The sequence below is a fragment of the Urocampus carinirostris genome, chromosome 16 (genome assembly GCF_059441175.1).
Source record: "Urocampus carinirostris isolate Australia breed hairy pipefish chromosome 16, RoL_Ucar_1.0, whole genome shotgun sequence".
In the NCBI taxonomy this organism is placed as follows: Eukaryota; Metazoa; Chordata; class Actinopteri; order Syngnathiformes; family Syngnathidae; genus Urocampus; species Urocampus carinirostris.
In genome coordinates, this window is record NC_142364.1 from 32,024,225 (window position 1) to 32,051,683 (window position 27,459).

Below are 27,459 nucleotides of genomic sequence, written 5' to 3' on the forward strand. Positions count from 1 at the left end.
TATCTATCTATCTATCTATCTATCTATCTATCTATCTATATATATATATATATATATATATATATATATATATATATATATATATATATATATATATATAATATATACATAGAAGATTTTTTTCACCATAGATGTAAAAAAAAATGCCTTAAAAAGGCTGACTCCGCACTTTGGGTTTTCTTGACTCTCCTTTTTTCCCCAAAAAGGCATTCCGCTCTCCCAGGAGAGAACAACATTAAATATCAACCCCATAAAGGAAGCAAGGTTTTGGGTGCTCTGAGGAGAGTGATGAACAACAAGAGTATAAGTATGGATGTTAAGAAGGGACTGTATGAGAGTGTGATTGTGCCGACTGTGTTGTATGGTGCAGAGACTTGGAGCCTGAACGCAGATTTAAGAAGGAAATTGAATGTTTTTAGATGAAGTGTTTGAGGACTATGTAAGGAGTGACAAGATTGGATAGATTGAGAAATGAAATTGTGAGAGACAGAACTGGAGTAGTCGTGGAACTGAGCAAGCGTGTTGATAAGAGAGTACTCGGATGGTTTGGACACATGGAGAGGATGGATGAGGAGCGTATGTTGAAGAGGATCTACAGAGCAGAATTCAACAGAAGGAGACCAAGAGGAAGGCCGCGATTGACGTGGCTGGATGGTGTTATAAGTGCACTGCAGGAAAGAGGTCTAAATATAATGAAGCTAGAGCTCTTGTTGGTGATAGAAAGGAGTGGAGAGGTGTTGTAAAAGGATAGTGGGACTGTGGACGCGTTCTTAAGGATGGGCTGGGCACCCGTATGATGCAGCAGGGGTAAACCAGTGAAATCTGTCGGGCCCTGCTGTTGAACAGAAGAGTGTGTTGTGTCACCCTGACCCGAGTGACATGGCTGCTTCCTGGTGTCCCATTTCATCTGGAGGGACGAAAGCATGACCAACTTAGGTGACGAGGTGCCTAACTTGTTTGGGTGTTTGGGCAATTGGGTTGGCCATAGTCCCAAAAATTTTGTGTGGTTTTTTTTTTTTGCTATTTTTTTTTCCCTTTTATTTTCTTTGTTATTGTATGTGTTTGTCTTGCTGTCGGTCACCCCTCTTTGAGGGATATGACCGAGGTAGATAGATAGATAGATAGATAGATAGATAGATAGATAGATAGATAGATAGATAGATAGATAGATAGATAGATAGATAGATAGATAGATAGATAGATAGATAGATAGATAGATAGATAGATAGATAGATAGATAGATAGATAGATAGATAGATAGATAGATAGATAGATAGATAGATAGATAGATAGATAGATAGATAGATAGATAGATAGATAGATAGATAGATAGATAGATAGATAGATAGATAGATAGATAGATAGATAGATAGATAGATAGATAGATAGATAGATAGATAGATAGATAGATAGATAGATAGATAGATAGATAGACAGACAGACAGATAGATAGATAGATAGACAGATAGACAGACAGACAGACAGACAGACAGACAGACAGACAGACAGACAGACAGACAGACAGACAGACAGACAGACAGACAGACAGACAGACAGATAGACAGATAGATAGATAGATAGATAGATAGATAGATAGATAGATAGATAGATAGATAGATAGATAGATAGATAGATAGATAGATAGATAGATAGAATCTTTTACAGGCATTCAGGTAGGTTACCCCAGAAAAATGCTAAAAAAACTTACTTGATATTTCTGGAATTGCAATCATTGTTAGGCGGAGCAATTGGCTAAGGTTGACAGCTATGGACATGTCATTTGCAGACAATAAACTAATTGATTTGTAAAGTTCATCTGTGTTCTTGATAGAACTTTGAATACTACAAGAAAGCGCGTGTCCGGAAAGAGGAAAAGGGACCAGAGCAAACACAGTGTAACAGCTGTGTCAACCAAACACATGTACACGCACGCAAATGAACAAACACGCGTTGGCACACACAAAAGCCTTCTGATATCTGTCCAGTCCAGTATAACAAGATACACATCCTTATGAGTAACCTTTAAAACAATAATACAAATACAAATTGTTGTTTTTAGTAATTAATATTTTCAGTTTTCTTTGATATCCTCCAAACTGTTAACCTATTCTATGTAATCACAGGACACAGACTACAAATACACACTACCCCTCATATCTACGACCGTTAGCTCTCTAAAAAGGGCAAATTTTAATTTCCAAACAGTATTTGAGTCAGTTGAATAGAGAAAGACAGGTAGTAGTGTTATAGAACCTTGTAATATGTATTGCACCTTACCAGTAACAGATTTATCCTACACTTAAAGTGCAACAAAGATAAACAGTAAACAATATGACAAATGACAATCAGCAGTAAACAATATAAAGTGAGTTTAAAAAAATACATCTAACTCGAATGGTCCGTTGAAAAGATGAGAATTCCGACTCTTTTTTAGAGAACTGTCTATTTTGGCTTGGCTCGCTATAAACAGCCGCGTCTTCCGGCTCCCAAATGGCTCTTCAGGTTGTTGTTGTTTTTTTTGTTTAATCCATACATTCTCATTTATTATGTGTTATTGTGAATGACTTAAAAAGGGGGGAATTAAATCGAAATCAAGACATTAATATTCACACTGAAAAACACAGGAAGCGTACATTAAACTATTTTGAAATCTACAAAGAAAAAGATAATATACCAAACAATTTTAACCTATGTAAAGGCCCGGTCACACAGCCTTTCGCGTCTGTATCGCGGGTAAAATTTTGCGATTTTTTTTTTTTGCCCGTGGTTGCCCGCGGTGGAAAATGCGCAAAATTGGCTGGCGACTGTTCCGTGTCCTTATCGCGGGTAACCGCGGCTGCATCGCTGTGCCGCCCGCGGTTACCCGTGGTCTAAATTTTTGAGAAGCGCAAAACTTTTTCGCGCGGCCAACCGCGTGTGAATTTCTTACAGCGTGTAAACCACAGCTGTATCGCATCTGTATCACGATCTCAAAGCTTCCGACAGCGTCTGCTCCACGGGCAGAAATTTCTGGCCGTGATTCAGCCGCGATACGCCCATGAAAGGCTGTGTGACCAGGCCTTTTACCCAACAAATTTAAGGTTATCAGCACAGAATCCCAGAAAAGAATAATAAAAAGTAATGTTTTAAAACTATCTCTGTCATGCAGGTCGGCATGCTTTTTTACTACCACTGCATATCTATCCGTGCACAAGCGTGTGTCTACTACAGAGTACTAATATGTGTGTATAAATGTGTGTGAATTACAGACAGAGAGGAGTTGCAGGCAATGCAGCGCAAACCCATGCCGGACGAGTATGGTTTAGTGGTTTTTCCAAGGTCGTTTTGCAGTTTGGTGTTCAAGAATGTGCGTCATCCTTTGCTTTGTTTTTGTTGCTTGTAAAGGGCTTCTTTCCAAATGTACCTCAGAACCAAGATTTAACTATGAAATTTGGCGTCAATCATACAAAGAGAGTTGTAGTTACGTTTTTTCTATCCGTCTGTATACCTACCTATCTATCTATCTATCTATCTATCTATCTATCTATCTATCTATCTATCCATCCATGCATCCATCCATCCATCCATCTATCCATCTATCTATCTGTCTATCTATCTATCTATCTATCTATCTACCTATCTATCTATCTATCTATCTATCTATCTTTCTCCAGCCTTCCAATCAACTAACTATTTTTATTTATTTATTTTTTCAAGGTGTGTGTGTACAGTACTTGGGCCTGTAAAAATAGTATGTTATTTAAATCCTGTTTGTAAAACAGTATATAATTGTATAATAATTGTAAAAGCAAAGTTTTTTACTACACGGATTTTGCCTATCACGGATCCATTTTAGAATGAAACCCCTGTAACAAACGAGGAATAATTGGACAGCAGTTGTCATAATGAAATAAAACAATACAAATCCATTTTACAGCAATAAAAGTCTGTTATGTCCCAGAATAGTGTGAGTATTATACAAAGATTAGTAATTGATTCGGCTAGCCCCAAATAATTATTTTAATGTTCGATAAAGCAGATAACAAATGTATTTATTAAATGATTAATCTGGTTAAATATATATGCGTTTCTATCATCCATCCATCTTCTCCACTGGAGCCCATCCCAGCTATCTTCGGGCAGTGGGCAGGGGACACCCTGAACTGGTTGCCAGCCAGTCGCAGGGCACAGAGAGACAGACAACCAATCACACGCTCACTTTTAAGTGCATTGTAACAATAGTGCAATGAAAAAAATCGTGCAGCTATAGGTTTGGAGTTAGGTGAAAAAATTGATCAGAATTTTTCAAAACAAAAGCTAATCATGAAGGTGGGAATGAAAACTCCTACCTCCAGAATGGTCCTTTTCTTTTTACCTTTTGGTTTTACAATAGTTAACACTGAGAACTGCAGTTCAATCAATACGTAGGTCCGAGATACAAAAATAATTAATAGTCACATTTTGCTGCAAATGCTGAGTGAATGGATTCTAGCCACTTGGCCTCATTTTCCTTCTATTCTCTCATACTGATTCATGAAAGCGGAGGTTGGATTATTGCACGCTGAACATCCCCCCCTCCCCACCGTCTACTGTACATCTTTTGCTGCAGAAAGGACCCATGACGGTTCAATGACCCTAATTTTTTCTTCCCTTGACCCCATCTGCCCAGATTCGCCTCCATAATACAAAACTCAGGTGTCACCCATTGCATCCCAGGCTTATTGGTTCTCACCTGTGGTACTTTGTACTTTGTCTTCACAGCACTCTGAATATACGTTTTGAACATTCAAGTCCTGTCTTGACTGAGTTGTATAAATATGTAAGTGCCAATTGAAAATTAAACACCAAGAAAATCAGACATGTGTAGGTTTCTCCCTCAGAAGGTTACTTCATATTGTATATACAGTAAAAGAAAAGTACAATGTATTATGAAAGAACTCACAAAGTACCTCATAATAAGATGATTGTCCTGCTTAACTTATTCACTGATGGATTCATAAAAATTTGACCTCCATACCCATTATTGGCACAGAATACATGAAAAGGCATTGTGTTTCAGTTTTCAGGTTTATAACTTTCAACAAAAATGTGTGTATGTTTTTGACCCAAACCACCTCCCACGAGGGAGATGTGGCTCCGGTATACACATTACATACTCACATACACACATACATACATACATACATACATACATACATACATACATACATACATACATACATACATACATACATACATACATACATACATACATACATACATACATACATACATACATACATACATACATACATACATACATACATACATACATACATACATACATACATACATACATACATACATACATACATACATACATACATACATACATACATACATACATCTTTCAATTTCTGTATATTCTACAATACAAGTTGCACCGGATTATATAAAGCACCTTCAAAAATATTGTGTTTTTCCATATATATTTTCATATATAAATCACACCGAACCATAAGATTCATGCAAGTAATTTATAATAAGTTCCACCTTGTTTATGCTTATATTGATGCAATGATCGACCAATCGAGAAATGTTGCTAACAATAATCGCAAAATATTGTATGCAATGGTGATCAAACTCAGCTTGTGGCAGTGATCGTGCCAAAACATAACCACTAGACCGTAAGTGATAAAGAAGACATACGAAAAGGCGTACAAATTTACCTAATTATGAGATGTGCGTCGCCAGGCTGTACTTGCCCAAGACACACCACAGGAAGTGATGCCCCTAAAACCCTGGTGGTTAAGGGGTATGTTAGCCGTCAACCAGAAACAAATATCGGCGAAATGAAAAAAACAGAAAGTGTTCTGATAATGATTCGGACTATGCGTTTATTTATATCTTTCAAGACGACGTTCTGTTTTCTCATTTCTCTAACAATCGTTTCTGGCACCATGAGCTAAAATAGTGTGATAATGAGATAAAGCCTAATGCATTTTCACATGTTATCTCCAATACTGTTAGTCTAACGGTAAAGTTATGTCGTGTTTGGTTGCTGTTAAGAGTGTCAATAAAGTTGTTCAAACCAAACCAAAAAACTGTCACTACTCAGGTTTAACTCCTGTTGCATTCTCCTACAGGGAATGGCTTGCGACTTGGGTCAGCGATGTTTATCAATTGACCTATCATTGCACAAGTACCTTAGTAGAAGAATAGTAAAATGCCCAATCTCAAATTTCTGGCAAGTATAGGGTTTTTAGGTGTGCCATATAAAGTTCATCAAATACGCAAATAAAAAAAAATAAAGTAAAATAACGAGCAGAGAAAACACAATTCTGATGTTTTCCAATTCAGGGAATGCCAAATCCATAAGTATTACTGGTTTCTCAGAGTTCATGAGTCTATAGTCAAGATCAAAGGAATAATCCAGTTCCTACAGCGACCTTGATGCAGAGCTCTACTTATAGTCCGAAAAAAGCGGTAAATTAAACCGCATAATTTAAGAACATAAATATTGTCAAATGGGGCTAATTCAGGTTTTCGACTTGTAAGGGTACGTTAAGATAGAAACAACATAATGCCTAAACCAAAAACGGATCACCGATATCAGCATACATGGAGCAAGAAGAGAAAAGAACACCTCTATTTTTAGGCCTCCATAAGCCAAACACACGCACACCAACAGAAACTACTTGACTATAGCATCCTCTCCGAGTAAACACAAAATAAATGGTCTTGGATATGAATTGGTAATCTTATTCAGGTTGCAGCAATGGTAATAAGAAAACCTAACAGCTAGAATACTAGTGAAAAAAATGCAAAAAGACATTCCGATATACCTCGTTGTCACACTATTTCTACTCACGGTGCAAGAAATGAATGTTAGAGAATGAAGTAAACCGAAAGTCGTCCTAAAAATTTAAATAAACACAAGAAAACACGACAAAGTAAACAAACCTTTGGTGTAGTTGGTGATGAATCGGATTTGGCGTTTATTTATGTTTTTCTGGATGACTTTCTGTTTTCTCCATTCTCTAACTTAGTGTGATCATTAGATAAAATGCCTTTTTGCATGTCATCTACATTGCGCTTGGTTAAGTGTCATCGCTCTCCGTGCTGTGCCTCGGGTTTGATACCCATTGCATACGATGATTTGCGATTTTGGTCATTGGGGGGGCTTGAGTTGAATTTAGGGGTGCTTGGGCACACTCAAAACGGACTGGTTACGCCCATGGTCTAAACTATCAAGAGATATCTCACTGATACCTGCATCCATGAAACAAAAAGAGAAGTAAACTGCGCCTCCATTTTTAGGCCTCCATAAGCAACACACTCACAAGCAAAAACTAAGTGACTGTATCATCTCACTGGAATAGAAACTCTAAATTGGGATTGGGTGTGAAATCTGCTCCAGATTAGTTGTATCAATAAATGGGAAATGTTAGATGGAGCTCGCAATAAATGGTTTTGGATATCATCCGCCATAAAGGTACAGCACAGAGCAAAGCTTGCATCAGCCTTTGGTTGCGAAGACTATTTATCGCAAGCAGCACATCCTCCATCAGGGGTGAGGCACTGCTGAAAACACAAACCTTTGAGGATCTATTTTAAATAACACTGTGATCAATAGAATTGGTAAATCCTAATACAAGGAGCTCGTTTTAGACAGTCAATATTCAGTGTACGCAGTGATGCTGCCACTATCACCAAACTATACGTTAATAAAGACTAAAAGGGCGTGCATATTTGCTCCAGGCAATTTGTCCACCGCGTCAAATATGGTATCGAAAATTATCGTTGAAAACCGAATTGACATTTGCGCATAGGCGCAGCAAACAGCCAGAATCCTGCAGGTTACCTACAGCACTTTCACTGCAATTCACAGCAATTACAGCGATACGGTCACAGCACCGCCTTCATCCTCATCTTTCTCGACCATTTGCATCCATTACAGTTGCTCCACAAAAACAACAAGAAGTACATTTACGCTTAAACAGAAACCACGCATGTTGGTCATTAAGGCTAATTGTGAGTAATAAAATAATCTTACTCTCTCCGACTACAGCTTTTAATCCAATAGGTGCCATGATGGTGCCGAGTGTTGGGTCGAATGCTTCTCTCCCTCTAGTCCTCCTTTTACTCCCCCTCCTCTTCCAGGCGTTTACCTCCTCCCATCATTGCGAAGGACCCTTTGCAAGGAGAAGTCAAAATGTATCCTTCCGCCTGGCGTGCACTGTGGCGTTTGGTCTATTCCTTTGCGCATATCTGCCATTTTATGTGTTTCCCCCGTATTTTACACGTTTTTGAAAATGTCAAACTGTGAACGCCGTATTACAATTTTTGTACGGGAAAGAACTCGTTTTTTTTTTAATTGGACCGATAACATTTTGCCAATTCCCTAATCCGGGTCGTCTCGGTCACTTTTAGTAGAGGGCAACGTCATCGTAAATAGCTAATATCGTTGCGGCACACGGGCAAACGTTATCCTCGACCAAGTATTTGTTTATTAGCGTGTATTGTGCCTACATAGTCTGTATTGATGTGAATACACAGGTGCAATGTTGTGTTTGTAAGTTGTATTAGCGCTTAATAAGGGGAATTGCAACCACAAAAGGGACAGTGTGTAATATTTGACCACTAGATGTCGTTGTATTGTATAGTGAGGTGGAAAAACGAGTGCTGAAACACACAGGGAAGAGAACAAAGTACGGAAATACACATTCTCAGCCTTTTGTGAGCAAAAAAAGAATAAAATAAAGAAGAAAACTACAACAGAAAACAAAGACAAAAGAACAAAAAAATAGGAAATAAAAAGGCAAAATAAGAATAAAGCATAATAAAAGACAACAAAGAAATAAAAGAAAAAATTTAAAATGAGAAAAACGAGGAACAGGACGGAAGAATTAAAAGGAATAAAAGGAAAGTAAGAAAGAAGGAAAAACAGAAGCAAATAGAGTAAAGTAAAGTCTCAAGAAGAAAAAAATACAAAAAAGCAATAAAAAAAGAGGAAAAGGACAACTAAATGCTTATTTCTCAACAACTATCCAGAAAATGCATTTCATATGAAAGTTCATGTAAATCAAAATATTTTTTTCTTCAATGAATGGCGTTTTTAAACAATAGGAGTCGCTAAATAATACATACTGTTTCTTTATTAAGTGGAGCGATTGGCCGAGGTTGGCAGGTATGTTTTTTATCTTTACAACCGTGCATTTGAATTCACACGGCTATTTTTAAATTTAACATTCATGTAACAGGGCTCAAAGAACAGTTCTGAGGTCATGGGATCAAATCGTCCTGTATGGAGTTTGCATGTTCTCCCAGTGCTTGTGTGGGTTTACTCCGGGCACTCTGGTTTCCTCCCACATTGCGAAAACACGCATGTCAGGTTAATTGGCCGGTCCAAATTGTCCCTAGGTGTAAATGAGCGAGTGAGTTGTCTGTCTCTGTTCAGGGTGTCCCCTGCCCACTGCCCATAGACAGCTGGGATGGGCTCAGGCACTCCTGCGACCCTACTGAGGATAAGTGGTGCAGATAATGGATAGATGTTGTATTTTAATTTTAATTGTAAAGCTTTCCGCCCCCAAATTGGTTAACCTAAAAAAATAAAGCATGGTGAAAGTAATACCCCCTTTGCCACAAAATCAGGTACCTACCCAAAGACATCAAATGTAGGAAAGAGAATAAGCGCATACACGTAATAATAGGTGGTCATACATGTTAACTTAGATATTCATTCATTCATTATCTGCGCCGTTTATCCGCAGTCTCAAAGGGCTTATTGCAAACCACAGACTATTATTACACCATCCCCTGATCTAAAACCTACATAAGGGAAAGGAAAAACTCAAAAACCTCAAAATGAGTTAAATGAAGAAACCTCAAGAAGGGATCACACATGAGGTAATCTCCCATGGATGCAATAACAAATAATACACTGATATTGTCAACATGGCAGCACGGCGGCGCAGTGGTTGGCGCATGTGCGGCACAGTTCATGTCTTGGGAACCTCCTGCGTGGGTTCAAATCCAGCTCCAGACTTCCTGTGCGGAGTTTGTATGTTCTCCCCGTGCTTGCGTGGGTTTCCTCCGGGCACTCCGGTTTCCTCCCACATTCCAAAAACATGCATTTCAGGTGAATTGGCCAGTCCAAATTGTCCCTAGGTGCGAATGAGCGAGTGAGTTGTCTGTCCCCGTGTGCCCTGCGATTGGCTGGCAACCAGTTCAGGGTGTCCCCTGCCCACTGCCCGATGATTGCTGGGATGGACTCCAGCACCCCCGCGACCCTACTGAGGACAAGCGGTGCAGCTAATGAGATGAGATATTGTCAACATAAAATAAAGGTTATTAATATGCTATAGAATAGAAGTGCATTTTAAGCCTAGATTTAAACAGTTCCACTAAGGTTGCAATTCCTGTCCTCGATAACCCTAAATAGCTTTTAAACACAATTACCTGATCACTAATAACTCATTCAAACAGTAATTGAACAAATAAGTACAATAATAACATAGTTACGGTATGATTCGTCCCTAATCTCGGATATGCTACGTATAATAGGCACAACTAAACTTTTTGCAAGTGGGTAAAGAACTAAGAGAGATACTGAGAGGATTGTTTGTGTTGGGGTTTTTTTGTAAATATAATAACATCGTTTAGACAAACTATGTGTTTTTATTTTACATAGTCTGTCTTACTGCGAGTAAATAGGTGCTACGTTGAGTTTGTAAGGTTTATTTTTGCCTAATAATAGAAATTACAATTTTTATTAGGTGGAGCATTTGGCTGAGAACGTTGAAAGGTGTGTGTTCGTGAGGTTTTTTTTTACAGGAGAAACTGTACCGTCGTTGTTGTAATATACATGAATGTCCACATGGGAGCAGTAGGTACCTTTCTGCGTTGTCAGGAAAAACCTCGCCTACATAAATCATAGCTTAACAAAAGAAAGGACATTGCTTTCAAAATAAAAATTAGACTGGCTCAAAGTGTGTGTAAAACGCATGCAGTTAGGTCTATGGATAGTAAAGCAAGCAGGAAGTAGCCTCCTAACACCTCATATAGGTTGTATTTGCGGCCTCGATCTTCAAACAATATTGATGCACGATATAGTCATTCATTGATTGTTGTGGAGCGATCGAACAGGTCGTGGCCACACCCAGACACGTCCGACCAGTGATGGCTTCCAAAATAGTGATGGTAATTCCGGCTCTTATCAGAGAACCGGCTTTTTGGGCTCGACTCACTTAAAAGAGCTGTCTCTTTTGCCTCCTCTACAGCTATCAAGATTGTTTATGTTGCTTTAGTCCACATATTACACACTGTTGCCGAACACGATGTGTAAAATGACTTAAAATTGATGGAGAAAACGAAAATGAAAAAGGGACAAGTTTTAAAAAAGAAATTTTAAAAAGGGTGGGGGGTTTGGCTCTGATAAGAGAAGGAAAATAGAAACAAGACAGGTTTATACCTGATAATATATAATATCTATACCTGTGTTTATATATATATATATATATATATATATATGTATGTAGGGCAGCATGGCGGCGCAGTGGTTAGCACGTGTGCGGCACAGTTCTGAGGTCATGAGATCAAACCTCATGTGTGGAGTTTGCATGTTCTCCCCGTGCTTGCGTGGGTTTCCTCCGGCCATTCCAGTTTCCTCCCACATTCCAAAAACATGCATGTTAGGTTAATTGGCCGATCCAAAATGCCCCTATGTGTGAATTAGCGAGCGAATTGTCTGTCCCTATGTGCCCTGCGATTAGCTGGCAACCAGTTCAGGGTGTCCCCTGCCCACTGCCTGAAGATAGCTGGGATGGGCTCCAGGCCCCTTCGACCCTACTGAGGATAAGCGGTGCAGATAATGGATGGATATATATATATATATATATATATATATATATATATATACATATACATATATATATATATATATACATATACATATACATATATACATACGCTTTATATTTATCAATTATTTGCCGAGATAATGCATTTTGAAGACACGTGTATTGGGGTTGTAATAGTGGGCCTTGACTACATAGGAGGAGAATCAGCATTTTAGCAAGACAGTCACCATATCGTTTTACATGTAAGTTAGCCAAAGAGGTGACGAGTGTTTACAGTGAAGTTTTTTTTTCGTTGCAAACGAAGCGAGCGGTTTGATGCTAATGTGCGCATGTGTCTGCCGCCTGTGCCAAAGAAACCCCAGATCTTATCATTCAACGATTACCGGCCCGTTGCACTGACTCCTATCATAATGAAGTGCTTTGAGAGACTGGTTAAAGAGCACATCACCTCCAGTTTCCCCTCCTCGTTCGACCCCTTTCAGTTTGCCTACCGGACAAACCGCTCCACCAGGGATGCCATCTCCTCTGCGCTTCACCTGAGCCTGACACACCTAGAGGAGAAGAACACCCATGTGCGGATGCTGTTCCTGGACTTCAGTTCAGCATTCAACACCATCATCCCACAACATCTGGTAGACAAAATGAGACTCCTGGGTTTCAACACCCCCCTGCGGAACTGGCTGCTGGACTTCCTCAGTGACAGACCCCAATCAGTGCGGATAGGTCAGCACATCTCAGATGTCATCTACCTCAGCACGGGCTCCCCCCAAGGCTGTGTCCTGAGCCCCTTGCTGTTCACCTTGATGACACACGACTGCGTCCCTAGGTCCGCCACAAACCACATCGTGAAGTATGCTGACGACACAACAGTGGTGGGCCTCATCAGGGACGACAACGACCTGGCCTACAGAGAGGAGGTGGAGCAGTTGGTGGCCTGGTGCAGGGACAACAGCCTGGTCCTGAATGTTGACAAAACTAAAGAGATCATTGTCGACTTTAGGAAAAACCAGCCCAACCATGCCCCACTTTGCGTCAACAACAAGGCTGTGGAGGTTGTCAGCAGTATCAAGTTCCTAGGGGTGCACATTACAAACAAACTCACCTGGTCCGTAAACACTGCATCACTGGTTAAGAGGGCACAGCAGCGCCTGTACTTCCTGCGGAGGATGAGGAGAGCCCACCTGCCCCCACCCTCCCTCATCACATTCTACAGGGGCACCATAGAGAGTATCCTGACCAGCTGTATCTCTGTGTGGTGTGGAGGCTGCAGCGCTACCGACTGGGGTAGCGTGAGGAGGGTAACGAGGACAGCAGAGAAAATAATCGGGACTACACTTCCCTCCATTCAGGACATTGGCCAGAAGCGCTGCCTATCCCATGCTAAGAACATTATCGGGGACCCCTCTTACCCCCATCATGGACTGTTCACTCTGCTAGCCTCTGGGAAGAGGTACTGCAGTGTGCGGTGCAGGACCACCAGGTTCCGCAGTAGTCTAGTCCCCCTGGCCATTAGACTGTTAAATGGTCAATCTAACATATAGTTAACCTAAATCTAAACGGCAGCTAATCTGACTTTTTGCACTACTGGCAGTTCTTTATAGATTGCCACTCCTTGCACATTTGCTCTCTGCACTATTGTACTTACAGCGTTATTGTTACAGTGTTACTGTTACTGTTTACCTGACTTGTTAACCTGACTGCCCTATTTTGCACATCTGGTTAGCTACTCCTCTTGCACTATCGGCATTATGGTAAAATACTATACGTAGCCATAATACAATACAACTTTTACTTATATCTGTACATTCGAGGAAACTGCGCGGGTCAGATGTATCGACATTTCGTTCTGTATACACGTGTACTAGAATGACAATAAAGTAGATCTGAATCTGAATCTGAATCTGAATTTCCCGTCATGCATCATTCCTAAAAAAAGGAAATGGTGTACGATTATTTTGTATTTTGTACGGGAAAATACGACAGTTTGTACGGGCATGGAGTAGTGGAGGTTGACAGGTATGTGAAAGCCAATATGGTTTTAGAGCAAAAAGATCAGCAACAATGGCTATTATTGATGCAGTAGAAGACATCATCCATAGCATAAAAAACATCCAAAAATTATTCATTCGGAAAGAGGGAAAATATAACTTAAGAGGCGGGTAAATTCATAATCCCAAAAGTGAAAACTACCAGGAAAAGTATGTGTGTGTCTGTGTGTGGAGTCAAACTTTGGAACAATTTACAAGACGAGATCAAACAATGTCCAGCTATTCACTTGTTCAAGAGCGGTGTGCCATCGACACTGTATAGTGCCGATGGGGCGCTGCTGACCTCGACCCGGGACGTTGTGAATCGGTGGGCGCAGTACTTTGAAGACCTCCTCAATCCCACCGACACGTCTTCCTCTGGGGAAGCAGAGCCTGAGGACTCTGGGTTGGGCTCTCGTATTACTGGGGTTGAAGTCACAAAGGTGGTCAAAAAACTCCCGGGGGCCCCGGGGGTCGATTTCATTAAGGCTCTGGATGTTGTGGGCGTGTCATGGTTGACACGCCTCTGCAACATCGCGTGGGCATCGGGGACAGTGCCTCTGAACTGGCAGACTGGGGTGGTGGTTCCCGTCTTTAAGAAGGGGGACCGGAGAGTGTGTTCCAACTACAGGGGAATCACACATCTTAGCCTCCCTGGTAAGGTCTATTCAGGGGTACTGGAGAGGAGGGTCCGCCAGGAAGTCGAATCTCGGATTCAGGAGGAACAGTGTGGTTTTCGTCCTGGCCGTGGAACACTGGACCAGCTCTATACACTCTGCAAGGTCTTTGAGGGTGCATGGGAGTTTGCCTGTCCGGTCTACATGTGTTTTGTGGACTTGGAGAAGGCATTCGACCATGTTCCTCGGGAGGCCCTGTGGGGGGTGCTTCGGGAGTATGGGGTACCGCACAGTCTTGTCCGGGCTGTGCGGTCCCTGTATGCCCGGTGCCAGAGTCTGGTCCGCATTGCCGGCAGTAAGTCGGATTCGTTCCCGGTGAGGGTTGGGCTCCGCCAGGGCTGCCCTTTGTCACCGATTCTGTTCATAATTTTTATGGACAGATTTTCTAGGCGCAGCCTTGGCGGGATGGAGTCCGGTTTGGGGGCCTCAGCATTGCGTCACTGCTTCTTGCAGATGAAGTGGTGCTGTTGGCTTCCTCAGGCCGTGATCTTCAGCTCTCGCAGGAGCGATTCGCAGCCAAGTGTGAAGCGGCCGGGATGAGGATCAGCACCTCCAAGTCCGAGGCCATGGTTCTCAGTCGGAAAAGGGCGGTATGCTCCCTCCAGGTCGGGGAGGAGGTCTTGCCCCAAGTGGAGGAGTTCAAGTATCTTGGGGTCTTGTTCACGAGTGAGGGTAGGATGGAACGGGAGATCGACAGACGGGTCGGTGCAGCGTCTGCCGTCATTCGGACCCGGTCTGTTGTGGTGAAGAGGGAGCTGAGCCGAAAGGCAAAGCTCTCGATCTACCGGTCGATCTACGTTCCTACCCTCACCTATGGTCATGAACTTTGGGTCATGACCGAAAGAACATGATCCGGATACAAGTGGCCGAAATGAGTTTCCTCCGCAGGGTGGCTGGGTTCTCCCTTAGAGATGAGGTGAGAAGCTCAGTCATCCGGAGGGACTCGGTGTAGAGCGACTGCTCCTCCGCATTGAGAAGAGCCAGTTGAGGTGTCTCGGGCATCTAATAAGGATGCCTCCTGGGCGCCTCCCTCGGGAGGTGTTCCGGGCATGTCCCACCGGCAGGAGGCCCCGGGGACGACCCAGGAGACTATGTCTCTCGGCTGGCTTGGGAACGCCTGGGGGTCCCGTCGGATGAGCTGCAGGAGGTGGCTGGGGATAGGGACGTCTGGGCTTCCCTTTTAACGCTGCTGCCCCCGCGACCTGACCTCGGATAAGCGGAAGACAATAAATGGATGGATGGATGGATGGACAAAGAGCAAGCGAGTCAAAAAGGGGCTAAATGTAAAAAGAAAAAAAACAGAGAGCCGCCAACGGGGGGCTTACCGGGAACAATAATTAAAAGGAGGCTGCAGCCTCATCGGGAAAACGTGAGGCTGGTCAACCCAAAAAAACAGGCAGTGAGCAACCAGGCTAACCTGGACCAACAACGAAAGGCAGCAACGGCAAGGGCGACAAATGTGAAGCCAGGCGGGTATTAACGAACCAAGGAACACAGTAAAAACGCAGCTAACACCAGGGTAGCCGTCCAGACAACACACTGTAGGCAGCCAACGAGCGACAACTGGGAGCAAACATTATAGGAAAGACCTTGGCAGCTCCAACGCTAACGGGGAGCTAGATGGTCAAAAGTATGCCAACTGCGACTCACACAGCAAAAAACAAAAGAAAAGCCACAATAGCCTACATTAAAGGAGGCAAAAGCAAAGCAGGAACACACGCCATAACTGTGGCAGGTAAACGTATCCCCTACAGCTTTTGGACGTCAAAGCACTTAACTTGGACAAAACGGTCACAAGTCCCCCAGCGACCAGATAAGCAAAGTTACAATTTCTCCTAGGAGAAATAAGCAATATGCAATTTAGGGCTGATGTTGTACTTTAATTATTTATTTTATTTTGTTATTGTAGTTATTAATGCAACATACGTTGCATACTTGGTCATCCTTTTTTTTTGTTTTCTTTCTTTTATATTATACTTTAATTATCTTATTATTTATTTTTATTGTTTGTGAATGCAACATCCATTGTAGCCTTGTCATGCTGGAAGGGGGATTACCCCATGTGCAGTCGCTTCTCATAGTTTCTTCCTTTTCCTGAGGCTGAGGTTTTTAAAATTTTCCTTGCCCTCATGTAGGTTTTAGATCCGAGGATGGTGTAATAATAGTCTGTAGTTTGCAATTAGTCTGTTGCTGTGCAGCCCTTTGAGACTTCTTGTGATGAAGGGCTATACAAAAAAAAACAGATCACATATGTTTGGAATACCTTTAAAGTCAACATCCATAAAAAAACATATTAATCTATCACAAGAGGGGGGAAAGCGCCTTGAAGGGACCGGCCCTTGATTGATGGAGAGCCGACTCCTAGAGCCTGCCTACAGAGCCGCATTGTTCTTGAACGACACATCTGTATTCAAGAAGGTGTGTTCCGTCTTTCAGAAGCCGAACGGTTACCATCTCCTTCTTCTCCTCCTCCTTCGCCCCGCCCGCTACCAGGGTGTTGTCACTTTCGCCTAGAAATCGGAACAGAACCTTAGAAAAGACCGACAGAACAACCCAACAGCCGCCACACTCTCCTGGGGACTTTCGCCTCGCCTTTGAGGTCGAATAATTGTGCCACAAAGAGGGAATCTTGTCTCACTCCAGCCTGCTTTGACGCGCTCGCTCGCTATTCGGATTTTGAACGAGTCGTTGGAGGTTCAACTGCCACCATGGGGGACGTGGTTTCTTCTCACCTGGATGAAGGAAAGCGAGAGATGATTGCAGGTATGAGACGTGGGAGTGCCTTAATAACACTCAAACTGGGACAAGCCGAAACAACCAGGAACGACATTTTGTTTGAGGTATCGGTAATTGCAGCCTACGGTGCGAGCAGATCAAACGCACCATTTTTGGACCTTTTTCCCCCACCTAAATAATTGAAACATTTCTGCGGATGTTGTCCAAAACAAATGGCAGCCCAAACTGATGCCGTAAAGGAAGTCGACATTATTAATACCCAGCAAGCGTCACCGTCACGATTATAGCATCATATTTTAGCAGCGTCCCTTTTCCCCTCTGTTTGATCATACGATTTCCTTTTGCTAGAGGGGTCGGGAACGTGTGGCTCGCGAGCCCAATATGTCTTTTTCATGCGCACATGTGGCTCGCAGGTAAAACAATGGCCATAGTAACATTTTATATTATTCAATCTGTAATATATGCAAAGTCTAGGCCAGGGATGTTCAAACTCAGTTTGGCTCAGGGACCCGATCCAGACTTTCGGTTTTCAGGTGGGTTGGTGTTCTGCCTCAACGTCCTACACCGTTGAGACGTCCTATTCTAGTCTGATCTGACAGCAGTTTTTTTTTTATATAATCAAGTAAAACCAGCAAGACTGAAACTCAGAATTAATATAGGTTTTACTGATGGTATAAAACAGGGGTTGACATACATACATACATACATACATACATACCGATGGTCAACAAAACATGCAATGCTTAAAAGCAATGCAAGAAAACTGTGTTTTGAAGCAGTGAACGATTTAAATCAGGCTAAACAACAACAAAAATATGAAGTAGTCTTTGCATTCAACTGAATGTGTTTAGCGCTTTCAAAGGCACATTGGCTGCGGCTGCATCGGCTCGCTACAACGGGTCAGGTGTATCGACATTTCGTTCTGTGTACATTGTTACAAAGAATGACAATACAAAGGAAATTATTATTATTATTATTATATGTCAGATGAAAACCTGCAGGTTTTCATCTTGGGTAGAATTTCAGAACATCGGATCAGTAAAAGAATGTCGAGTTGGATTTTTGAGCTCACTGTAGTTTTTTCAGTATCATGCATGACAAGTGATAGTTTCTAAGCATTAAACATTTGTTCACAAACAATGGGAAAAATATATCGCAGTGTCCTTGGGCAAGACACTGAGTCCCTAATGCCCCCGATAAGCAAGTAGTTGCCTTGCATGGCTGACGCTGCTATCGGCGTGCAAGTGTGTATGAATGGGTAAGTGCGAAGCACATTGTAAATGCGTTTTGGGAGGTCTACAGTGACTTGAAAAGTGCTATGTAAATGCAGACCATTTACATTTGGCATTAAATGTCTTAAATGGTTTATTCTTAACAGTTGAGTGAATGCAGTTTTACACCGGAACGATCTCGTCACCACACTTTACCAACTCAAGTGAGATCTATGAAAAGCCTGTGATGTTTGTCTTTATTTTCGTAATGGTTTGAAATGAATGAAAACAAAAAAGCAGATAAAATTATTTATTCCCAGCATGTGTCACCGCCACGACAATAGCATTACTTTCTAGCAGCAACGTTTTTTCTGTTCAACCTTACAGTTTCCTTCTGCTATGGGCCTTCTTCCCAGACGTAATGAGTAGCTTTCCCAAAGGAGAACATGTTTGTATAAATTGGTAGTCGCTTCCATTTGAGTCTCAAATTGCTCCAAGGCCCTTTGTTGAACATACATTCTGTGTGGTTCATTCCCAGTGTTGGGCACCTTACAAAAAAATGTAGTTACAGTTCCTAGTTACTTCATTTAAAAAGTAATTGCTTTGTCCCCAGATTACTGACACCCAAAAGTAGCTCTGAAAGTAACAATCTAGTTACACGTATACACTCACATTGAAGCTGAGTACCTAAAACTGCTTAAAAATAGAAGAAAACGTGTACACCAACCTGTGTATACGGTGAAGCCTTAAGACTGTAAAATTTGGCTTGTGCAATATCGAGTGCTTGAAAACTAACAGATGAGACACTCCATATAATATTTTATTCTATCTTCAAATCACTCATATGTCGCTCTCCATTTCAGGGTAATGTCTAAGACATTTTTGTAATCTGGCATGGTGTATTCCAAAATTAATTTTTCCAAATAACAAGACTTAAATTCAGTACTCTTTTACCGTAAATTATTTTCCTGCGTTTCCCCTATTGATATTGTTGTATAAGCCACGCTGCCTACTACTCGCTACTAGTGACACACTATCAAATACGTGTGCGCTTATAAACAAGGGCAGACCACATTAGGTAGGAAGAATCAGGGGAGATAGTGTAGAGCCACGTCATGCTCATCTCCAGTTTTTTTTTTTCCATTTCTTTTTGTTAATGTGGCATGCAAATGGTGAAGTAAGCAAAGGTCTGTTTCATGTGCAGTCCAAACATCAATGCCAACAATGAGAAAAATGAGAAAAGAAAAGTAATTGCACAGGCTTCATAAACTAGCTCATTGATTGTGTAATGATGAGAAAAGCCTTGGGATTGCAGCACCGAGTACAAAAGTTCCAAATTCTGTGCAGCACCTTCAAATTTGTGTTACATTTCATGAAAAGTAATTACATTCCTTGTTCATTGATAATTTTATTAACCTGTGATGAGGTTCATGGATGCTAATTCCTCTTAAGTCAACTATAAGAATATGCACAAAAATACAAATGAAACCTGAGACTTTTGATTAAAAAAAAAATCTAATTTATTTCATTATGAAATAAATTACATTCATGGTAATTTAGTTTATGGTTTGTATCTGTAACTGGTTTTAAAAATTTAGGAAAACATGTTAATCATCGTTTTCTAAAGGTAAAACGTATTCTTTTTGTTTTATTATTGTATTGTTCTCAGCGAAGGGATGCTGCTGGAAATGTGAATTTCCCTTCGGGAATGAATAAAGTATCTATCTATCTAAAGTAAATCTCTGGAGTCAGGCCAAAACCATATTGTGTTTAAAAGATTCAACTAAAATTACAATTGGTTTTTTTAGAGTAAAACCCAACAAATTTGGGCTGAGTAAAACCAAGGAATTTTTAAAAATTTAAACCGCTTTGTGTATGTTCTTCTTGCACATTTCCACAGTTCCATACACCCTTTGAGAAGATTTAGAGCACATATGTCAAAGTCAAGGCCCACAGTCCACATCCATCCTTTAAGAAGGTTTTCTTCGGGTCCAGAGATGATCTGGGTTCAATATTGTAACGTACACCAGGAATCCTTGTTTGTTTTCAATGTACGTTACTTCCCTTTGCACTTTATTTTAGTGTAGTGTAGTGAATGACGGAAAATTGCTATTTTTTTTTCATCTTTGGAGTGATTTTAGCCTCTTTTCCATAAAATATAGGCTACTGATGGTGCCTGTGTAATTCTTGTTTCTTTCATCTAATTCTTATGTAATTTATCTTTTGTGTCTGTTGATAATTTAAGATTCCTGACAGAGCCAAAAGAAAAACATTGCTTTATTTATTTGATTGTATTGGAATATATTTGTTAGCTTTTTAGTAGGCTTGTTTAGTTTCACTTGACTATCATACATACCAACCCTTGGACATTAAAAAAAAAAGCCGTGGACCAAAATATTAGCCTTGAGTCAAGATTTTATTTTTTGGTTTGAGTTTAAAAAAACAACACCAGCCCTCACACTTATCCAGTTGATGCATCTTTGGTTTAAATTAGCTGAGTTGAACATAATTTTCCATTCATTCTTGGCCTACTAACACTTACGTTTAAAGGAGAGGGCAATAATGCGAACTGAGGAGCTGCTAATGTCTCAACTCCAGAGGTAAGAAATTACTGCAGGGTTCGCTACTGTTTGCTAGCGTTTTTATTTACATAAATATGTGCCATGATGCCAATAATGAAACAATATTACCTACATGCAGTCGTATTCATCACAAATGTTGCATCAAAACGATTTTTTTATTTACAAAAAAAGATGCAAAATAAGAAGGGTGAAACAACAAGCCTCAGTAGAACTGAGTATCAACCGTCAAGTGCAAATAATATCCTTTTCAACACAAAAAGAGAAATTGTAAGCAGCCCGTTGTATATTGAACAGGCTTTTCACTCACTATATTTGCATCGTACGTCACAAACATTGCTGAATACAGGCGTCCATGATTAAAATAATTGATTGTCAACATAATCTATGCTCACAATACCAAGCTAAAATTGAAAATGTATTCATTTCATGGTACCCGAGCAAAAATAGTGTGATAACATCGAATGCTTTCCTGTTGTCATCTATATCACTGGTGGTCTAGTCGTTGTGGTTTGGCGCTTTTACTGCTACAACTGGGGTTTGATTCCCATTGCATCCAATATGTTGCGACTGAACAAACATTGCATATATACATGGTAATATAAAACCTGTAAAATCTCGTGTATAAAGCGCACCCAAACTTTGAGTTATTTTTTGGGGGTGAAAAAAAAAAGCATGTTACGTTACACACAAAATTTACGGTATAGCTGCTGCTCATCTAACCAGAAGTTTCTGGTATCTATGATTTCATTACTGCTTTCACCATTTTTATTCCCTCACACTGATGGACATTCAAAACTGAAGATGAGGTCATTTTAATCCCTCCCAGCCCTCCAAATCCCTTTTCTTCTCTTGCACCGTTAATGCATCAAGCTCAGGTGGCATCACATGACATATTTGTTGTCTATTACAAAAAGCTGTTGTGCTCACTGAAAATTGACCTATTCAGTCAAGATGGAACTGTTGGTTAGAATCTAATTGTCCTCATGAACAGTGGCCTTGTCTTTAAATGTTACCTTTTTTAGTATAGACATGTATTGTATAGACAAAGAAGTTATGATTTTGGTCTGCATGCGGGAATGTGTAATAACCTGTGCGTTGTCTTTTTATTATTTGTCATTATTTGCTTTGTTATGACTACCAATAATCTTCAAGCAAATCCAATTTAGTATTGTAATGGATTATATATGTAACTTTCATTGGGCCTTGTTAAAATTATTTGGTTTATTTATTGATTAGCCTTAATTTGTTAAAAGTCATAGCATTAATTTGTGTTAGGCCCTTTGATAGTCTGCAAATTTTTGCTTTCTCATCCCTATTTTTAGATTCCTTTTCTGGAGTAGTGTGTTGTCTTAAATTATCTAACACTGTGGATCTATTCATAGATATGTGGCAATGATAGATAATTCAAATTTAAATGAAGAATTCCTGGATGGAGAAAAGTGCTGCAGCTGTTCGGTCCTCATTTAAACATACAATTTGATTCATAACACCACCACCACAGGTATGTTTCCCTTTGTCTAGGTCTTGCGGTGATTATTTTTTATTACATATGTGAACAGAGACTTTTTGGGACACATTACTTTGCAGCCATGCTGAAAATTGTAATCCTTTAGTAAGTATTCATTTTTGTGTATGCACATGTGTCTCTGCTTGTGGGTAGGATTTCTTCATTTTTAACTGGGATGATAGCCAAGGATGTTCCTGCTCTTTCCCTCCCATCAAATATCTTACAGACTCTCACTACCCTGTGAGTTTTGGAAAGGTTATAATAGAATGTGATCAGAACATTTGCAAAGAAAAATATAATTGAGAGCAATGGTTTTCAAACAGGATTATGTGTACCTGAAAGGGTACATGATAGCTCTTCAGGGAATATTTTTAAAAATCTAACATTAAAATAGGGTCTATCCAGAAATTCATTGACATAATTAATAACTTATGGAAATCTTTAAGAAAAACTTGTGGCACAAATAACTATTGCCCTATTGGAAAACATGAAGTAATCGGGCAAAAAAGAAATATTAAATAAATTATTTAGAAAACCATACATTGTTAAAAGCAATTATTTCACCAGAGTCTGAAAACGTTTCTGATTTCAGTTTTTTTTCCCCTCTCACAATCGGACCTTGAGCATGAACGGAACCTGCTAAATTACAATAAATCACTTTTGGTACATGTTCATCAGTATACAAATGTACAGAAGAAACAAATCGATGGTGGTGGAAAAGATTATTTTAAAAGATTAGGACGGAAACCTTTCAGTTGGTCTCCCCTTGCATAGCTTTATAATACATCCGACTTGTCCGATCAGATTAATCTTAGCATTAACAACAGGGTGGAATTAGTAATGGGTCGGTCATAGTATGTTATGGTTTAATTTGCAGGCACCCAATTCATATTAGCAAAGAGCTGACTGTTCATGGACACACTGTTGTTTCATGTTCTAGGTTTTGTCTGTTTGTTTGTTTGCTTTTAAATAATACTGTACTCTTTCTTGAAACAATCGTATCGGCTAAACAACTGACCTCAGCAATAATATTGATTTTTAGCATTCACATAAGTCCATCATTAATTTTTAGAAATATTTTATTGATATCCAAGCAACATTAAAAGAAAGAAAAAAGAAAATATACATATATATATATATATATATATATATATATATATATATATATATATGGACTGTTTTATCGTGCCAGATCTCCTGTAAGTTGTTATTAGAACATCATCCTGACCCTCACACGAAAGGGCCAGAAGTGACTTCTCTTATTGACCTTTCTCTTAGTTTCAGGATAGTTTTAGTTAGCGTCCTAACTGGCAATATATCCATGGTAGATAAGAAGAAAAATATGTTTTGTACTTGGCCTGTCAGTGTTTCCAAACTGTTTTTATCACATTTGACAGTGAAAAAGACTGAAAAAATATACATTATGCCTATGTTTAGAAAAATGGGTATTCATATATTCTTTTGGAATTATGTTACTGGTAAATGTAATTTCCCTATTTTTCATTGCACCATTGTTCTGATGCACTTAGAAGTTTTGCCATTCTCCAAGCACTACTTGGCAAATATTTTTGTCCATTTGTCCTGAATTTCTTTTTTTCTCATTTTATTAAGTTCCAGACATTACATGCATTTCTTAGATGCACTCGAATAAACTCTTCTTTTATCTTTCATCTTTTTGGGGATTTGGGTTGTTGGACTATACCTGAGGTAGGCCTTTTCTTACTTTCGCCATTTTCATGCAACACGGACAAAAAAAACTGCAATGACGAGCATAAAGTCATTCTCCAAATCCCCCTCACCCCTTTTTTTCCTTCCCATGTCATTTGTTGTGTGTCCGGAACAGACATAAGCAGGTAGGTGCGGTGGGGATAAAAAAGGCTCTTTGAACATTTTGGGGCATTGTTAACACATACTTGACAGAGAAAATAGTCTACTTTCAACTTTTTAAGGACACCTCAAACGATGCATCCGACCTTTAAGGTCCATCGGTTCACTGCATAATATGGACTTGTTGCATTTTTTAACTTGAAGACTCTGAGATCCCTCACAGACTCGGTAAATTGATTTCTTTCCGCATTGAAATTTCCTTTTTAACGCCAATAATCTTAATAGGACAATGAAATTGGACTGCAAAATAAGTTGCCCAGCGCAGTGTTTTCATCTCTCTTGAAGTGGATCTACAAAGTGTCCCACTTTAACTGCACAATGCACACTCATTGGAACAAAAATAACCTTCCACAAGAGACTTATTTGGAAACGTATTAAACTTTTTGTATTATTTTTGTGTGATTTTTCTCATATATTACAGCGTGCTTCTATTAAGTTCTGGTTTCTCTCACATATTTTCTTCAGATTAGCCTAGTCAGCACTTTCCTTCCTGCCCTCCACTTCCCTTCTTCCTGTTGTTTTTTTATGAACGTATCAGTCAACACAGTCTGCTGCTGCTTGGGGAAAACGCATCAATTCTTTTTTTCCAGTCTTTGATTGTGGGAAATGCGTACAGCCCCTTCAGCAATGTTTTTGGGACAGACTGTTGAGGGAAAATACTTGAAGGCAGCAGAACTGGGCCAAGCAGTGGCAAGACCATTGTGCAAGAAATGGCAACTGTGATGGGACTTATTTCATCAATAAAAAAAGATTGCTAGTTTGTCTCCAAATCAGTGTTACAACTGAAATTAATTATTAATATTTGGAGGGGACAGCAGAATTAGTCTCAGTTGTGGCCACAAGACAATATGCAACATCTTTTATACTAGAGACACAATTTGTATCCATGTTTTTAATCTTGTATTGTAGTGGAACTAACATTAAATCAAAGTGTTCACAAAACAGCCAATACAAACATTTAACTTTCATTGTGGATGGACAAAAACTATTTTTATTTATACTTGTACTATAATACTTGTTTTAGTTTCATAACACTCTCGGATTAAGGGCAGAAACTCTCTGAAAGGTTTGAGCAAGGCTAATCCACTGTCCTCTAAACTTTAGCTGAACAGCGGTGACAATTGAGACCTGATTAATAAAAGGGAAATCAGATTAGATTATTGGACATTTGCTTAACACTCCTATTGGCTTTTGTTACACAGTTGATTTTAAATATTGTTTTGATGTTTGTGTGTCTTCGTGTCTACTGCAGTGAAAACTGGAGATGTGATGAGGCACTTCAGTGACGTCTACAAGCAACAGTATGCCGTGGCTCTCTTCAACAGCATCCGCTATGAGATAGAAGGAGGTGGAGGGCCGCAATCGCAGTTGCTTCACAGAAAGGCAAGTTCATGAAGTTTACTATTAATCCAAAGAGATGTACAGAAACCTTCCCATTACTTTGCGCTTCAGTTAGCGCTTGCCTGCTCCTTTGCGGGAAAAATAAAATAAAATAATATAATAATAACACATATTGAAAATTAGATTGAAAAAAAAAAGTAACGGCTGCTTCCTGCACCAATGAGGAATGTTTCAGCCAAGATTCATGCCGATTGGCCATCACCTCTTGACTTGAGATCGCCGACGTCAATTGGCCAATTCATATTATAGCGTCTTTTATAGTGTACTATGAACGGACAACTGCTCTGCGTTCTTTTGAATCTCGCTGAAAAGAGTTTGTGTCCCGCTTTTTTCGTCTCCCTCTCTCCATGGGCAAGACTTTTAATCAAGGTGTGCCCAAAAAAAACCCATTAACACATTTAAAATTCGTACTCTGTTTCAATTTTCTCTCTCTCGCTCACTCACTCACTCACTCACTCACTCACTCACAGCAGGTCTGCTCTAATGTAGGCTGGCAAAAAAAAGGTGCGACACTACTTATAGGATTTTCACTTTTCGGGGGTCGTTCTGGTCCCCATTAACTGCGAAAACAGAGGGATCTCTGTAATTATTTTTTTCCCTCCACACATTCGTAGTCCTCGTCACAGAGATCCTCTAAGCAAGCAGGGTAATGAAATGCTATGCAGTCCAACAACATTCCCATATGTTTAGTGTTGTTCCAACGTTAGACTGATCATTAACTCTTTATTATATTTAATGCAATAAAAAAAATCTGTATAATGAATTTTAAAGTTTACCTACAAAGGTAAATGAAGATCTATAGACTATCTAAGTTTCTGCCTATTACAAGGACAGTAATGATTTGTTGTTATTCTGCGAACCCTTTAATAATATAAATTTACTTCCATGATTAATTTGTTCTTTATATTATGCTTTTGGCTCCAAGTCCATTCATCAAATAGCATCTTCACTGAAATTAATAGAAATGTTATTGTGATCCAGTCAATTCTTATTATTTGTAATGTATCATTAAAAGAGATTAAATGATCACTACCAGGCTGCACTTGCCGAAGACACACCACAAGTGCTCAGGGAACCGTGATATTAAAGTCCCATGAAAGAACACAATTCATACAGCAATAAAATTTCAAAGAATTGATTTTGCCTTTTTTCTGGTGTGGCTACCCTGGCAACTACTAGGGCAGAGATGGCCCAGATTGTTTCTCAATCTCTAAATATTGCATTAAAAAATTATTAGTTATTGCAGAGAATAAGGCATATCCCTGTAATGTTTTCTTGACTCAGGTGCATTCCAGGTCAGCTGTGTCTTAAGGGATTACTCTTTTATGTAATACAATGGAAATTCAAAGGTTTTTCCCATACAATATAATTAACATGGAAGGATTGTTGATGAAATTCTAACTCATAAAATCCTATTTTTGCATCCTTAATCACAAGTCTAAAAATAGGTTTATCACTTTGAGATAATGTCATACATGTGCAAGCAAATCTGTACTCAACATTAAAGATGTCAAGCAACTATGACAAATGGGATACATCTTTGGCAACTTTTGGCACATCTTAGTTTTAATTTTGATTGTTGCTAATTGTACAAGATTTTGGTAACAATATT

The 27,459-nt window shown here is 39.8% G+C and overlaps 2 protein-coding genes and 1 long non-coding RNA gene across 6 annotated transcripts in view; 1 reads left to right on the forward strand and 2 right to left on the reverse strand.

Annotated features, from left to right (window-relative positions):
- The window catches only part of stxbp1a (syntaxin binding protein 1a), a 50,275-nt gene extending 42,109 nt beyond the window's left edge, over nucleotides 1-8,166 (reverse strand). The window contains exon 1 of one of the 2 annotated variants that reach the window (XM_088356199.1): nucleotides 8,015-8,166. In XM_088356199.1, coding sequence (XP_088212325.1) covers nucleotides 8,015-8,051 — 37 coding nt within the window. In that variant the 5' untranslated portion in view covers nucleotides 8,052-8,166. The remainder of the gene's footprint in view (nucleotides 1-8,014) is intronic. The other variant, XM_088356200.1, reaches the window with a different exon arrangement.
- An 8,245-nt stretch (nucleotides 8,167-16,411) lies between these two features.
- Nucleotides 16,412-17,593, reverse strand: LOC148351075 (uncharacterized). Of its 2 annotated transcripts, XR_015853060.1 has the most exons (4): nucleotides 17,407-17,593; nucleotides 17,116-17,255; nucleotides 16,829-17,033; nucleotides 16,412-16,748 (listed from the first exon to the last, which is right to left on the reverse strand). It is a non-coding gene; the product is annotated as an uncharacterized LOC148351075 (long non-coding RNA). The 2 variants fall into 2 exon arrangements; XR_015853059.1 differs by lacking the exon at nucleotides 16,412-16,748 and having other exon boundaries at nucleotides 16,773-17,033; nucleotides 17,407-17,590.
- niban2a (niban apoptosis regulator 2a) overlaps nucleotides 16,836-27,459 on the forward strand; it is a 43,492-nt gene continuing 32,868 nt past the window's right edge. Inside the window, exons 1-2 of one of the 2 annotated variants that reach the window (XM_088356230.1) lie at nucleotides 16,836-17,286; nucleotides 25,699-25,829. In XM_088356230.1, coding sequence (XP_088212356.1) covers nucleotides 17,232-17,286; nucleotides 25,699-25,829 — 186 coding nt within the window. In that variant the 5' untranslated portion in view covers nucleotides 16,836-17,231. Of the gene's footprint in view, nucleotides 17,287-17,553; nucleotides 17,793-25,698; nucleotides 25,830-27,459 lie in introns of those variants that run through there. The other variant, XM_088356231.1, reaches the window with a different exon arrangement.